Raw genomic sequence first — 16,098 nt, 5'->3', positions numbered from 1 at the left:
AGTGCAGCCTGGTCAAACAGGGGACTTCTGCTGTGAACTGGGAAGCCTTGTGACCTCTGGGTGTTTGGGCAATAAAGGGGGCTATGTCACCCACTGGTCCCGTAGGGTCCCCTTTGGGGCCACCCCGTAAAGAAAGAACACAGGAACACAGTACACCACCGAGCTCTCAAAACATTTTTATTTATTGACTTCCAGTGTTTCTCTCTCGGTCTGAGCTCAGCCCAGCTGGCTTTGATAGGTCTCTGGGATGCCGGGTCACAGGGCAGGCAACACCCTGTTTCCACCACTCCCCTCCCTGGCCACGGGGCTCCCCAGGCAGGGAGGAGGAGAGGCAGCTCATTTGTGGTGTTGGAGAAGAAGAATGGGCAGCAGGGTTAGAGGCCAATGAAGCCATACAAGCAGCAACATGCCCGGAGGACCCATCACACACCAACCCCGGCCACGCGCATGCGTGCGTGTTCTCACGCTCACACGCACATGCACACACGCACACACTCTCTCACACTGGTGGCCTCCCCTTCCAAGCTCTCTGCCCGCCCACGCCTGTCAGTCGCCTCCTGGGGCCATGCCCTGCTCATCCGTCCCATCGGATCCGACTGCGCAGAAGAGCCTCTCCCAGATGCTGCAGGGTTTTCATTTGTACACTCTAAGCCAGAGGCTAGCAAGCCGTGTCAGGGGAACCGAAGCTTGGTCCACTACCCCTTCATCCACATTCTTGCCACCCCCGCCAGAGTCCAATCAGATGACAAGATCTCCCCTTCTCACAGCAAGTGACAAGCCGACCTGGGCTGGAACTACATGTCCCAATATGCACAGCTCCACAACCACTCACCGCTTCCCCTAGCATGATCTATCAGAAATGAGGCAGGGTGTGTTGCATTCTGGGACTTGTAGTCCCCAAGAGACAGCACCAAACACCCAGGGAAGAGTTCACAGGCTAAGACTAAGGATGCCTCCCACCCGGCCCCCACCCACCACCCAGGCCCAGCTCTGCGCTTAGCATGGGTGAGGGAGAGGAATGGTGGGTCCCCTCCCAGCGCACAGGGGAGGGCGCTGTCCTGTTGGAACTGTGCAGCGGCTCTGGATCCCGGACATCCAGCTCAGAACACATCTGAGGAGAGAGCGGGGGCGGGGTGATAGGAGACAGGGTCAGCAGCAAGCCGTGGAGGACGGAGCTGAGCATGCAGACCTGGGCTAGCCCTGTGGCCTCTCCCTGAGCCCTGATGCATGGTGAAGTAGGATGGGGTCCGGTCCCCTCCTTAGCCTCCCTCCTGGGGCACCCTGGCCTTATCCCACCTCTCCAGGGATAGCCAGCCTCACCTCTGCCTAGTCCCGAGGCCTGGGGCAGGCTGAGGCAGCAAGAGGAAGGGAGGAGGAGTGGGCTCCGGTTCCGAATCTGGATGAGAGGCTCCCGCCCCACCCAGCTAGCCTCCCCAGAAGACCTTATGGCCCTACCGGCCACAGCATCTTCCTGGTCACACTGAGGCTTTCTCGGGGAAGGAAGGAGGGAGTCCTAGCCAGATGGCAGTGAAAGCAAGCGATGCGGCCCGCAGGGAAGTGCAGAGAGAAGAGAGCGAGGGAGGAGCAGCAGCACCAGAAGGGAAGCAACAGAGATGTCAGAACTCAACGCTGCACAGAAACCAGGGTGGGATATCTGCAGCTGGACAAGGAGCACGGGAGACTCCCTGCTGTAGCTGCCGACTCCGGCCCAGAGAACCCCAGGCCAAGTCCTCCTTCCTTGACGTCATCAGCAACACAGGTGGCCACAGACCTGGGCACAAAAGGCCTGACCCAAACCACTAATGCCCCTCAGAAACTCCCCATCTAGTAGGAATAAGTGCATCCTGGCTCCTGGGAGGCCCTCCCACTGCCCGGAGGCCCCCTGTTGGCTCCCCACCCTGGGCTTCGCCAGGGACCTATCAGCTGTGGCTGAGCAGAGCAAATCCCGAGTCCACACTGGAGTGCGAGTGGACATGGGAGGGAAACCCGTGGGGGCGGCACTGAGGTGGAGAAGAGCTTCTACAGCTCAGGCCCTGCCCCTCTGCTCCTGACAGTGAGCAGGACCCCCGGTCACCCTCAAAGGGTGGTGGTCTGGGCCTGGTGATCAGAGGATGAGGCAGCGAGAGGCCTTCTCCTCTGGGGATGGGCTAGGCTTGGCCGCATCCCCCCTTGCAGCCTCAGGGGTCCCCCCTGTGCTGGGATCTCGGTCCTGGGCCTTGGGCCGCCCCTGCCGTCGACGCTGCGCCCCCCGCCCACCTGCGGGTTTCTTCCCAGCCGCCTCCATCTCGGACAGGCTGTAGGCCATGGCAAGCTGTAGGTCCTCGTCATCCTCAGAGAGGTCGCTGTCAGAGGGGCGGGAGGCAGGAGTCTGCCGGACCCGTGTGCCCCCGGACCTGGAGGCGACAGCCTGTTGCTGCTCTCGACGGCTCAGCTCCAAGCCCAGCGCCAGGTCATCCGGGACACCTGCAGGAGTCATGGCCGCCATAACACCCTCCAACCCAGGCCAGAGGAATCCTGCCAGGCTGTCTCATGCAGGGGCGACTTGGACCACTTATAGCCCCTCCTCTGGAACTGGCACGCACGCATTCCGGCAGCTGGCACGGTGCTCGTGCGTGTGGGCAGGTACCCAGCTCCAGCAGGTACAAGCCATCTCCTTCAGCAAGTCACTCAACCTCCGTAAGCCTCCCTGTCCTCGTCTATAGAATGGAGGTAGTGAGAGCACCTATGCTGTCAAACTATTCCCACAACTAAAGAAGACAGCTCAGGAAGCACACTTGGCGTGCAGTGCTCTGAGAGGCGGCAGGCACGGAAGGGCGTCCTTCTGTGATCCTTCCAGGAAGGTCAGGTCCTTTCTGACCATCCCACTCAGTGGGATGCTGGGGGAAGGCTTCTAGCCCAGGAATCCTGCGTCCTGAGGGTCACTCCTTGCTTCTCCTCTTCCTAAGTGGGACAAAGCCTTGGGCCTGGGGCTACTTGGGCGTTTGGGCCATTTAACCCTGCTGAGGTAACAATTCTCCTCATGTGGAGAACAGGATGGCTACCAAAACCCTGCCTTCCCCCCGCCTGCTTCCGCATGGAGCCCATGTTCTGTGCACAAGTGCTTTCAAAACAGTCCATGCTCTGCAAACGCCAGGCACCCACTAAGGATGACGGTGGGTGCCTGGCATCCAGGACTCCTCAGTTCCCGGCCCCTTCGCAGGGAGCTGCCTCTCTGATTCCACCAGTGGGGCCTGTGGCCACCATTCCTCCCCTGCCCCAAAGGAATTGAGAGAGGACAGTGTTGCGGGGGGGGGGGGGGGCGCCTGGGGCCTGGTGCTGGGGCTTCCTGCCAGGGACTGGGTGGCAGATCCACTCCTCACCATTGATTGTGACTGACTTCAGCTGTCCGTCTTCTTCCACTTCCACCCGCTCCTGCCCGTTCTCCATGATTCTGTGGGGGATGGCATAGTTCACTCAGCGAGCCACGCACAAACCCCACAGGTGCCTGTCCGCACTCTGGGATAGCCATGGCGAACGGGACAGATTCTGCCCACAGGCAGCTGACCTAGTCGTATGCCACTCCCCCTCTACCCCTCACCCCCGCACCCCTGCCCCCAGGATGATCCCAAAGGGGCCCTCACCTGCGTGTCGTGATGCGGCGTCCTTGGACAAAGGTGGTGGACGTAGAAACAGAGCGAAAAGCACCAGCCCCGGGACTGAAGGAGAAAGAGGAGGAGGAGAAATCTGGCATGGAGACAAGGGAGGAAGCAGAGAGGTGGTCAGAGGGAAGATGGCGCTGGCATGCCGCAGTCACGAGGGGGCCGGGAACCACTGTGGGGGTCTCCCCGCAGAGATGCCTGAAGACAGGTCTCCAGACACTCAGGAGAGAAGGCTTGGAAAAGGAACGAGTCAGGATGAGGGGTTCCAGGACCCAGAGCTTGCAAAAACACTAACGGACAGCACATACCAGAGTGCCCAGGGAAGGAGGAAGAGAAGGTGAAGAAGGGGCCCGAGTGTCGGGAACCCCGGCTCTGAAGCTCGGAGAAGGGGCCCAGGTCATCTGCAACAAACACACAGATTAAAAATCATTGGGCAAAGAGTGCTGTTCCCCCCAAAATGTGTGCGCCCTGCCTTTCAGCCTTGAAATAGAGCCTACTAAGCATGTCTGATTTTTTTTCCTCTTTTGATCGTGGACTTGTTTACAAATTAAATTTCTTTTTAATATTAGGTATGAAAAAGATCCCTGGCAAATTCCCTCCACAGTAGACAATGGAGGAGGGAAGGGAAAAGAGAGGGGGGGGGTTGGCTAGCTCCTTTGGCACAGGCAGGTAGGCGTGGCATGAAATCAGGCCCACCCGGTGAGGAGGCCCAACTCTACCGTTGGCTGGGTGACTCTTAAGCAAGTTACGTGCAAGAACGTTTGTGCTCTCGTCTGTAAGTGGGGAGAAAACTGTCCACCTCACAGGGCTCACGGTCTTCGCTGCGAACATGCTATCTGTCATGTGTGATGTCACTGTGATGGTCACACGGTGCCCTGAGTCCTGCTTTCACGGCTGCTATTGTGCAAGCCTAACAATATACCATTGTTGCCCTCGTTTCATAAAGCGAGTCTCTGTGGGTTCAGGCCTGTGTCAGGTTCTGTCCTCGCTGTCCCTAGACCTACCCCAACAAAATCTTCTGTCTGCGGAATTCTGCTGCCCTCTCGGCCTCCTCCCTCAGGGGCTCCCGGCTGATGGAGGGCAGGGCCTGGAGCGGGAGTTGGAGCTGGTCAGAGGCCTCCCAAGCCCACTTACCAAAGAGCTCCGCAAAAGGGTCTCCACTCCCAAAGAACTCCCGGAAGACCTCCTCGGGGCTGCGGAAGGTGAAGGTGAAGCCCGGCCCACCACCACCAGGTTCTGCGCGGGATGGGCCAGTTCCTGGAGTAGAGGCAGGAGGAAGAGGGGGCTCAGGGCATGCATCTTGCCCTGAGCCAGGGGACTCCAGCGAAGGCACGGCCTGGAGCCTTAGGAAAGCATCCACAGCACTACCCTGCCCTCCCCCTCTCCTCTGTGACCCACTTCCCTCCCTGGGCACCCCCACCCCCACTCCACCGCTCCACCTACCAGCCCCAGTCAGCCCCTCCCGGCCATAGCGGTCGTAGATCTCTCGCTTGTGCTCTGGAAAAAGAGACCCAATCATTTCTCCCTCCCTCTGGGATGACGGCCTCCCCTTCTAGGCTAGAACCCTCAGAGGATTGCCCAGTGACGGAGGCTGGGGGGGGGCAGCAGGGTGCACAGGGGACATGGGCCATAGGTTTCAGCAGTGCCAGCTCTTTGCAGTGTGGCTCCCTCTCATCTGTAGAATGGGCACAATCACAGCACTGACCTCGCAGGGTCATTGCCAGGATTAAATAAGACAATCCACGGAAACTGCTTAGCACGGTGCCTGATAACCCAGTAAAGTGTTCAGCAAATATCAGCTAATTGTTACTATGCTATTAATCAGGGCTTAGCCTCCATGTTGCCTCCGCAGAGAGGCCTTCTGTGATCATTGTAACAAGAGGGGTGCCCATATTCCCCAACAACAACACCCAGTGGCTCCCCTGCAGAATACTGGTGGTTATGTATTTCCTTGGTTAATGCTGGGTTTCTGGGGACAAGACGCAATAAACCCATGATGACAAGGACAGTGTCTGTTTGTCCTCCGTTGTTCCCAGCACTCAGCAAGGGCCCAGCACCATCAACACTTAATGAATATTTTTTGAATGAATGAATAAATAAATAAATGACAGACCCGGAGTCGGTTAAGTGTCTGACTCTTGATTTTGGCTCGGGTCACGATCTCAGGGTCCTGAGATGGAGCCCAGCATAGGGCTCCACGCACAGTGTGGAGTCTGATTGAGACCTTTTCCCCCTCCTTCCCCCTCCCCCCTGCTCCTCCCCCTCACTCACACTCTCTCTTTCCCTCTAAAATAAATAAATAAAATCTTAAAAAAAAAAAAAAACAAACAAAACCAACAACAGACCTGGATTTGTATTCCAGCTCTGTGTGACCTTGAGCAAACCACCCCATCTCTCTCAGCCTGTTTCCTTGCCTATAAAGTGGGGATGATAAATTCTGCCTGGCAGGATGGCTGTCAGACCCTTGGGGATTACACCCACCGATGCATGGCACAAAGAAGGCTTGGCACACATGTAGGTTACCGGGCCTGCTCCCATCCCCTTGTCAAGACCCATGCTGCAACTACCATACCAGATCCCAGGGCGCAGACACTGAGCGCAGGGATTAGGGAAAGAGTAAAAGGGTGCTTTGCACATAGTAGGTGCTCACTTGAACTGAAGCAAAAAAAAAAAAAAAAAGAAAAAGAAAGTTGCAGAGCTCCCTGTCAGAGGGGGCACTTAACTGCCAGGTTAGAAACACGCATGGAGGGGACAGGAGGTGGCAGCATGTCTTTGGGAAGGAGTAGGATGGGGCATGAAATGGGGGCGTTAGGCGCTGCCCTGCCCTGCCCCCCCCTTACTGTCTGACAGCACTTCATAGGCCTCCGCCACCTCCTTGAACTTTCTCTCAGCAAATTCTTTATTATCCGGGTTCTTGTCTGGATGCCACTGAAGAGCCTTCCGCCGATACCTGCGGGAAGTGGGACCAGTGGGCAGGTCGGAAGACATGAGAAAGCACCTCTTGCCAAGAAACAGAAAGACCTGCTTGCCCATTTCTTTCCCCATTCAGATCCCCTTCTGTCCCAGGTGCTAGGGCTGCCTCTGCTGCCCAGCTATAATGGAGTCCCTCTCTCTCCCCCTCTGCGGCCAGTGCTAAGATGACTTGTAGCAGCAGAAAACAAGGGCAGGAGACAGCCCTCGCCCTAACCCCTCTGGAGCTCACAGGGGCTGCAAAAATTGGAAATCTGTGTGGCCATGGCATACAGGGCTCTGGACCCTCCTGGTCACAGGGCCTGGACATTTTTGCAGGCATCCTGAGAAAGCCCACACCTAGGGGCTGACGCTTGAGGCAGGAGTGATGGGGAAGGGGGGTGTGATCCACTGGAGAAGGACCCACAGTGCAGCTCCCAGCAAAACTTCTTCATGCTAGGGGCCTTCTCCTACTCTTCCAGGGGTCTTCTTCCCTCCTATGGAGGGAGCCCCCAATCCTAAGGACCTAGGTCTCTCAGCGAGGCCTCTGAAGGACCCCATGGTGGTGATGGGGAGGGGTTGGGGGGTGAGAGGTTTTCTGATGCGCAACGGAGGCACTTACGCCTTCTTGATGTCATCAGCGGACGCACTTCGCGGCACGTCTAGGATGTCGTAGTAGGATGCCATGGCAACTCGTCAGGAGTCAGATGGGCCTCCGTGGGGCTGCAGGAGAGGAGGAGGAGTCAGGCAGGAAGAATCCAGGGTCCCCTCCCTGGGCCTGGAGACCCCCACCCCCCGGAGGGAGCGGGAGGCGCTCCCAGGAGGAAGCGGCGCCCACTGGGTTCTGGTTGGGACCAGTAACGAGGTTCCCTCCGGCAGCCTTATCTGGCCCCCGCAGGCCGGGGCCGCGGGCTATCTTGGCGCCCAGGGCCCGGGGAGCCCTATCGCAGCCCCGAGACTCCAGCAGCCCTGCCCAGGGCCTCCCAGCCTGACCGGGGCCCCCCGCCCGCACCTCCTCGGTCGGGAGTCCCTGGCCTCCTGCAGCGCCCCGCCCCTGCCCCCCGCCGGAACCGTCTGGCACCGGCCGCCCCGGCTCGCGGCTGCTGCGTAGGACGCGCCCGACCCAGCTGTGCGCGCAAGCGTGCGTCAGCTGCACGGAAACTACTAGAGACCCAGACGAGGCCAACCGGGCCTGTCACCCAGCGGGGAGGGGGGTTGGGGGACGGCTGCAGGGGCTGCCGGGAGATGGGGGCGGAGCCGGCTATTTTGGGCTTGCTCCCGGGCGACGTCATCCCCAGACGGGACCTGGGAGACGGTTGCCGGCTGCGTCCTGGCGTGACGCACTCGCGGGCCAACGAGCCGCCCGGCCCCGGTCCCTCTGTCCTTTCCCTGTAACAGGCTCGGTGATTGACTGCTACTCACTCCGGAAAAAATCCCCCATATCAAGGACTCACAGACAAACCCTCTGGGTCTAAATCCTCCCCCTTCAGATCTTTGCTCCCGCCTCAGGTCCTGAAAAGAGGCTGTCCTAACTTCCCTGAGTAGGTCAGACCTGCCTGTCAGCGTTTCGTGACACCATCACGCTCGTCAGAGCTGCAAATCTGCCCTTACCTGCTCGATTCTTTGATGGACATTCACCTGCCCCATTAGAATGTAAATTCCACCGGACAGAAATTGTGTCTTTTTTTTTTTTTTTTTTTTTTTTGCCCTTGAGTATTTAGGGCAGTTGTGGGGTTCAAAAATAGCTGTTGGATTGTTGACAGTTTTGACACATGTAGGGAAGGTGGGGTTAAAGGATAAAAGAAAAACAAACAAAAAAAAGGGAAAAGGAAATTCCCCAGATTCAAGGTTTTTTGGCTTTTTGCTTTTGTGGGATCCACCCCCCCTCCCAGAGTGATCCCAAATATATCTTACCTCAAAATGATTCCTGAGTTCAGGCCTCATGAAACAGAGAACTTTCCAGAATTGGCTCCTGCTTGATATCCTTCAGGCTAATCCATAAGTATTCCCTGAACATCTACATAGTAGATGCAGTCAGGATGTAAAATGAAGAGTATGACCCAGTCCCTGGCTTCACAGAGCTCCAGTGTGATAAGATTCCAGCCCAACAAGACAGCCCAGTGGGAAATTCCAAGGTTTTAAAAACAGACAGACCTGGCTTTGCAACCTGGCACTATTGTGTGACTTGGCAAAACCTCTAAGAACTCAGTTTTTCCTACCTAAATACAGGTAATGACTAGGGCTGTTTGAAAGTCAAACGAGGTGTGGTACATGGTTCATCTGGGTCTTAGTATGTACCTCTCTGGCATCATGACTGGCCCAAGCAGTCATGCTTATGTGAGTCCAGAAGAGTGTTTTCTGCTGGGTGGCCCAGAAATGCTTCACCAAAGGGAACGGCTTAAGACAGACAAGAGGAAAGAAGGTGACATCCATTTGCCCACTTTCCCTGGCTGCCCACAGTTTGAACCTTCCGAATACTTTTGGGGAATTCCCCATGTGTAGGCCTTGATGGGAGGCAGGCCACCCCCTGTCACAAAGCCCTGACACATGCTCTCCCAGACTTGTCGGCTCTAGGGGTATGTGGTCATTAACTTTGCCAGTTGAAAGCTCCAACTGGGACTTTGAATGTGGAGCAAGTCACAGAGAAGCTGGGGCAGTTGAGAATTCATTTCTGCGGTAATTGTGACAGCGGAGCCAGCAGCAGCCTCTAGTGTCTGGAGGAGGAAATGTCGGTCTCAGAGCCTAGGTGGGAAGAACCCTCATTGCAGCCGCCAGTTCTGTAGGGAACTGGGCGGGGTCTTTTAGGCAGGCTGTCCTGTGCCCTGACCTTGACTATGGTGCTGGATGCTTGGCTTCCCTTGATGCCTACCTGTTCACGGAATCTTATCTGACAACCCTTGTATTAATTCTGTGTGCTACCCAGTGTCTCTCCAATGTGTGTGTGTGTGTGTGTGCAGGAAGGTGGGGAGGGGGATGTCTTTTTCCTTTATTTTAATTTGCCAGAGCTAATTTCTGCTGTTTACAGTGAGAGTCTTGACTGGCCTTAGTATAAGAGGAAGGAATAGGTTAGGTCACTCCAAAATCTTCCAAATCTCTTTCTTCTTACTTCTCCTATCTCAACAGACGTTTGTCTAGCACCTACTGTGTATGTGATATTATATTAAGAATTGGGAAAACAAAGGGGTTTAAGTTCCAGTCCTTGTACTCAAGGTGGTAAAAATCTAGTTGGGACATTGTCAAATGACAACCAAGGGAAATTATATCAAACACATGTAGCAATCAAAGGGTTAATTTCGTTTGTTCACAAGAAAAGTCAAAACACTGCAGTTGTTTTTTTTTTTAAGATTTATTTATTTATTTATTTATTTGACAGAGATCACAAGTAGGCAGAGAGGCAGGCAGAGAGAGAGAGGAAGGGAAGCAGGCTCCCCGCTGAGCAGAGAGCCTGATGCGGGGCTCGATCCCAGGACCCTGGGATCATGACCTGAGCCGAATGCAGCGGCTTTAACCCACTGAGCCACCCAGGCGCCCCAACACTGCAGTTTTTTAAATGGGCAAAAGGCACAGACAAGAGTTTATAGAAGAGAAACTATTGATTTTTAAACATATGAAAAGATCCTCGACCTTATTCATAGCAAGAGAGTTATAAGGAAAGTGGCAATAAAATACTTTGTTTCACTTATCAGATGATGGACAAAGATCAAAATGTTTTATACACTGGGTGGGCAAGGCTCTGGGCACAGGCATGCTAGTACATTGGTAGTGGGAGAGCAATACTGTGCGTATCAAAGTTAAAAGTGCAGAGCCATGGGGCGCCTGGGTGGCTCAGTGGGTTAAGCCGCTGCCTTCAGCTCAGGTCATGATCTCAGAGTCCTGGGATTGAGCCCCGCATCGGGCTCTCTGCTCAGCAGGGAGCCTGCTTCCTCCTCTCACTCTGCCTGCCTCTCTGCCTGCTTGTGATCTCTCTGTCAAATAAATAAATAAAATCTTTAAAAAAAAAAAAAGTGCAGAGCCTTTGACCCAGCGGTTCTGATTCTGAGAGTTTATGGTTGTACATATGGGCAAAGAAGTATGTACAAGGGTTCCAGAATTTGTTTCCAAAGCAAAGAATTGGAAACAACCTAAATTCTCACCAGTAGCAGCCCCCCTGAAACAAGCAAGGGAACTGCCTGGAGAATCGTGCGTTGTTACATTGTTACCAAAAAGAAGGAGGCAGGGGCGCCTGGGTGGCTCAGTGGGTTAAGCCGCTGCCTTCGGCTCAGGTCATGATCTTGGAGTCCTGGGATGGAGCCCCGCATCGGGCTCTCTGCTCTCTCGGGGAGCCTGCTTCCTCCTCTCTCTCTGCCTGCCTCTCTGCCTGCTTGTGATCTCTCTGTCAAATAAAAAAAAAAAAAAAAAAAAAAAGAAGGAGGCACATCTTTATGGACTGTTAAGGACCATCTTCAGGGTTTTTTGCTAAATGAAAAGAGGGTAAGACAAAGCGCATATATGTAAGTGTGTGTACGGTAGTCCCCCTTATCCACGGTTTCAGTTGCCCACAGTCAACTACAGTCTGGAAGCAGATCCTCCTTCTGATGTACCATCAGAAAGTCAGTAGTAGGGGCACCTGGGTGGCTCAGTGGGTTAAAGCCTCTGCCTTCAGCTCAGGTCATGATCCCAGGGTCCTGGAATCAAGCCCCGCATTGGGCTCTCTGCTCAGCGGGGAGCCTCCTTCCTCCTCTCTCTCTCTGCCTGCCTCTCTACCTACTTGTGATCTCTGTCTGTCAAATAAATAAATAAAATCTTTAAAAAAAAAAAAGTCAGTAGTAGCCAAACACTACATCACCATACCTACAGCATTCACATTGCTTTATCTCGTCCTGTAGGTATTTAAGCATCCACATCATCATGAGAAGGAGGGGAGTATAGCACGAGATATTTTGAGAGAGACCACATTGGCTTAACTTTTGTTACAGAGTATTATTAGACTCGTTTTATTTTATTGTTATTGTTAACCTCTTACTGTGCCTAATTTACAAAGTAAATTTATCATAGGGATGCATGTGTAGCAAAAGACATAATATATATATATATGGAGTCTAGTACTATCCCTGGTTTCAGGCATCCGTGGGGGTCTTGAACATATGTCTTGAACATACTGCATACACATTAACATATGTAGATGTCTCTGGAAAGAAACATGAACAAAAAAGTTAATAGTGGAGGCTGTCAAGAGCAGAACAAAAGAAGGGGACTTATTTTCACTTATAGCCTTATGTTTGCTGTTTGGAAATCTTTTTTGTGTCTTTTCAATTTGGAAGCATGTTCACATAATAACTTTGACTATATACAGCATTTTTCCAAATCTAGCTGGAGAAATGAGATATTGGCAAGAAGCTGAGTGCCCGCATACAAGGCAGTCCATGCTAAGCACTGAATGAGTGATAGAGACAGCCAGAAGGTGCTGGGAGACTCGAGCAGGGAGCTTCCCCGGGGCTGGCTCATTCTGGGTGACTGTGATCTAAGCTGGGAGGAACGGCAACATCGAGACAAGCAGGGAGAGCTGGTGTTCCAGAAGGAGGGAATGGTGAGAACGCAGCTTTGGAGGCAGGCATGTTCCCGACACACCAGAGATGAAGGAATAAATGTGTTAGGTGAAATCCAAGTTGGGAATCTGTCTCCTGTGTCTGCCTGCAGGAGGTAATTGTACCCTGGCTTTAGAAGCATCAGGGATGAAAGCATTCCCTGCACTGAGGGAGTCCCGGGGAGCCAGGCTGGGTGGCGCTCCTGGCTGCCTCATGGAGGGGTGGGTTGCCACCTCCCCACACCCACACCTAGTGTAACCGAGGACTGCCAGTGCCTGCCAGCAGAGTTACTAGCTGGGAAGGCCTTTCAGGGTTTGAGATGGCCACACAGCTGCCCAGGGTGGGCAGGTGGGCTGGTGCAGCAGACAGAAGGGGTGCCGGGCCCCCCCCACACACTGGATGCCCAGACATCCTGACAGGTGAAGACCTCACATCTTTTTGGCCTCTCCCAAGCCCTTACCTTACTTTCTATGAGATGTTGGGGCCGGGGCCCTTTCCAGAGGACACTGATAGCTCCCAAACCTGCCCTCACTCGGTCCCAGAAGCTATTTATTTGCAAACCCCCCTCCCCTGTGCCCTCCACCCCAGCGCCTGGGCAAGGGAGTGTCAGGCGTCACTCCCTCCTTGCCTTTGAGGTGCCTGAGTCACTCTCTGGGCATTAGAGAACTAGCAGGTTCAGAGAGTGGCGTCTGGAGGGGTGCCTGGAACCGCTGAGGCAGGAGTGGGAAGGAGTGGGAAGGAGGGGAGGACAGCAGCAGAAGTTTCTGTCCAGGCTGACCTGGGTTCGAATCCCAACTCCTCCATTCATAACTGAGTAACCTTGGGGAAGTGCTGTGACTTCTCTGAGCCGCAGTCTCCTCTTCTGCAGAAGAGCCATTCATTCAGCAAGTCTATCCGACAAATATTCAACACACGTGTTGCCTAATATGTTCATCCAGCAACATTCTAGGTGCTGAGACTAGAACAAACTTTGTTCCCCTGAAGCTTCCAGTCCAGTACGTATCACTGTATTTACCTTAGGATTAAACAAGGTGATATGGGTACAGGGCCTAGGACATAGTAGGTACTCAATAAATGGTGTTTCTTGGGATTTGAAGGGCTTCCAAATGACCCTTCTTCTCTTCCCACGTCTGAAACCAGCTGAGAGAGTGAAAGACACAGGAGTCAAGTAGAGATTTGAAAGTCACCCCTTTTGGGGTAGGGGTGGGTGGTGGATTTGAGGGTACAGCGGAGCTCTTCAGCCAAAATGGGCTTCTAAATGCTCCCACTGAATTAAAAGATTCCCACCACCACCACACACACATACATACACAAAACTGCAGGCCTCTCTGCCCGGGACAGAGCGACCCCTGTAAGCTTAAATCCTAGAAGAGGAGTTGAGAATACTTGCTGTTCCTGGGCAGGTAATTACAAAACGGAAGGAGCAAACTGCTGTGCTGGGCATGCCCATTTTCTCCCCTAGCCCCTCACCCTCCTGTGGCTTCCCCTCCATCCTCTGCTGACTACAGAGTAATTATTAGGACAAGACAGGGACAGGTGACGGGGACTAGGAGTCTCTCCTTTTCTTATTTGATCCACCAAAGGCCCTGAATGCTAGACCCAGTGTAGGTATGTGTTTGCTCTGAGATCCATTCCTCCCACCTTCCCGGCCTTTCTCTTGGTATCCCACTTGCTGCCCTTCCTTGTACTTAGCCTCCCTTGCGGACTAGCTCCCGTCTGAGTTCAGAGAATGGGAGCCGCTAGCCGGAGATTGAGGGTGGGAGGAAGGAAAAGCCAGGGTTTTCCTCCCCCTCGCTCTAAATCAGAGGGCACCTTGGGCAGAGGCTGTGGACCCTGCCAGATGTCCCTCCCTCCTTGGCGCCTCCTGCCCCCTCCGGTGGCTCTGCTGTGGCTCCAGCTCCCACCTGGCATCCCAGCTCCAAGGGTCTGGCTTCACCGTCTCATCCCTTGGCTCCTCCAGCCCTTTGGGTCGCTAGCAGCTTGCTGGTGTTGCTGACATTTCTGTTGCCTTCTCAGCCTCCCGTCCTGGGAAAGGGAAGGCACAGGAAGGACAGAGCTGAGGGCAATGCTGAGCATTGAATCTCTTGGGGGCGGGGGGCGGGGGATTGCTCTAGTTTCAATCCCTCCACTGGTTAAATCATCCCTCCAGGCCACCAGAGGCTACAGAAAATCCATATATAAGGATTTTAGGGCCAGCCATTTAGTTGGAAGTGGGGGTTTGGAAGCTGTGCTTGCATAGCCCGAAGCATGGGATGGAAATAAGGGTCAATTGTCATTATCAAAAAGTGGTGAGTATTGATGGAGATGCCAGCCATTTCCCCATCATTGCTGTCACTGCGCCACTGCTCTGCCTTAATGCCAGCTTCTGGACTCTCTATACCCGAACTTCCTGCCTGAAGGAGACAAACCACCAATCTGTGGGGTGGGGTTGGTGAGCACCTGCTCTGGCAGACAGCTGGAAGGCGCACTTGAGACCCTCCTGGGTGAGAGCCACGCTCTTGTTGCAGCCCTGGGTGGCTGGGACCAACTTCACTCCCCTCCTGCCCCGGGGCTTGGGGGTTTTGCTGTTGATGCTGCAGCCTAAGTGGGTGCCACCCAGACGTGCAGGGGAGTTCCTGTGTTGTGGGGCGAAGGCTTCGGCAATGGCAGAATGAAGCCAGTGCCTGCCTTTCCCCACCTTTACTTCCTCTCCTGCCCCCTCACCCAAGGGCTGATTCTAAGTTTATTCAGCTGCATGTTCCCTAGGGTGAATTCTGCCTCCTTCTCTGCTGTATTCTCCTGGATCCCTGTTCTTCCTGGAATCGCACGCTTTAATAAAATCTGGAGCCAGATCTGGTTTCTGGGGCACCCAGGCTAAGATGCCAGCCTTCCTGTCTCTCTTGAAGGAGAAACCCCTGCTCCGCAAATTTTCCCAAGAGAAAAAGACACTTTGCGAGATGGTGAGGATACAGCAATTTACTTAGGACAGACACACAGGATTCTGCTAGTATTCACCCCCCCACACACACGCTATCCATCTAATCCTTCTCCAGGGCAGCCATATCCTCCCGGGCCTCCGAGAACTCCCCTTCCTCCATGCCCTCACCCACGTACCAGTGCACAAAGGCCCTCTTGGCGTACATCAGGTCGAACTTGTGGTCCAGGCGGGCCCAGGCCTCGGCGATGGCGGTTGTGTTGCTCAGCATGCACACGGCGCGCTGCACCTTGGCCAGGTCGCCCCCGGGCACCACGGTGGGGGGCTGGTAGTTGATCCCGACCTTGAAGCCCGTGGGGCACCAGTCCACAAACTGAATACTGCGCTTGGTCTTGATGGCGGCGATGGCGGCGTTGACGTCCTTGGGCACCACGTCGCCCCGGTACAGCAGGCAGCAGGCCATGTACTTGCCGTGGCGGGGGTCACACTTCACCATCTGGTTGGCAGGCTCGAAGCAGGCGTTGGTGATCTCTGCCACCGACAGCTGCTCGTGGTAGGCCTTCTCCGCAGAGATGACCGGCGCGTAGGTGGCCAGGGGGAAGTGGATGCGGGGGTAGGGCACCAGGTTGGTCTGGAACTCCGTCAGGTCCACGTTGAGGGCCCCGTCGAAGCGCACGGAGGCCGTGATGGAGGACACGATCTGGCTGATGAGCCGGTTGAGGTTGGTGTAGGTGGGGCGCTCGATGTCCAGGTTGCGGCGGCAGATGTCATAGATGGCCTCGTTGTCCACCATGAAGGCACAGTCCGAGTGCTCCAGGGTGGTGTGGGTGGTCAGGATGGAGTTGTAGGGCTCCACCACGGCCGTGGACACCTGGGGCGCGGGGTAGATGGAGAACTCCAGCTTGGACTTCTTGCCATAGTCAACCGAGAGCCGCTCCATCAGGAGAGACGTGAAGCCTGAGCCGGTGCCCCCTCCGAAGCTGTGGAAGACCAGGAAGCCTTGGAGTCCCGTGCACTGCTCAGCCTAAACCGT

The 16,098-nt window shown here is 54.8% G+C and overlaps 2 protein-coding genes across 5 annotated transcripts; both read right to left on the bottom strand.

Annotated features, from left to right (window-relative positions):
* Window positions 1-164: 164 nt before the first annotated feature.
* Window positions 165-7,738, bottom strand: DNAJB2 (DnaJ heat shock protein family (Hsp40) member B2). Of its 3 annotated transcripts, XM_047721104.1 has the most exons (10): window positions 7,600-7,738; window positions 7,210-7,310; window positions 6,479-6,588; window positions 5,082-5,135; window positions 4,773-4,895; window positions 3,947-4,039; window positions 3,621-3,723; window positions 3,360-3,430; window positions 2,257-2,463; window positions 165-1,111 (listed from the first exon to the last, which is right to left on the bottom strand). In XM_047721104.1, the coding sequence occupies exons 2-10, from the start codon at window positions 7,272-7,274 to the stop codon at window positions 1,101-1,103; spliced, it is 837 nt and encodes a 278-aa protein (XP_047577060.1). In that variant the 5' UTR covers window positions 7,275-7,310; window positions 7,600-7,738; the 3' UTR covers window positions 165-1,100. The 3 variants fall into 3 exon arrangements, with proteins under 3 accessions (XP_047577060.1, XP_047577058.1, XP_047577059.1); XM_047721102.1 differs by having other exon boundaries at window positions 165-2,463; XM_047721103.1 differs by lacking the exon at window positions 3,947-4,039 and having other exon boundaries at window positions 165-2,463.
* LOC125095116 (tubulin alpha-4A chain-like) lies at window positions 5,913-16,098 on the bottom strand. 2 transcript variants are annotated; one of them, XM_047721105.1, is made up of 2 exons: window positions 15,154-16,098; window positions 5,913-5,924 (listed from the first exon to the last, which is right to left on the bottom strand). In XM_047721105.1, the coding sequence occupies exon 1, from the start codon at window positions 16,003-16,005 to the stop codon at window positions 15,169-15,171; it is 837 nt and encodes a 278-aa protein (XP_047577061.1). In that variant the 5' UTR covers window positions 16,006-16,098; the 3' UTR covers window positions 5,913-5,924; window positions 15,154-15,168. The 2 variants fall into 2 exon arrangements, with proteins under 2 accessions (XP_047577061.1, XP_047577062.1); XM_047721106.1 differs by lacking the exon at window positions 5,913-5,924 and adding an exon at window positions 12,382-12,400.

The sequence above is a fragment of the Lutra lutra genome, chromosome 3, assembly GCF_902655055.1.
Source record: "Lutra lutra chromosome 3, mLutLut1.2, whole genome shotgun sequence".
NCBI lineage: Eukaryota > Metazoa > Chordata > Mammalia > Carnivora > Mustelidae > Lutra > Lutra lutra.
The sequence above is the reverse complement of the archived record's forward strand: the minus strand, read 5'-3'. Positions and strand labels throughout refer to the sequence as shown.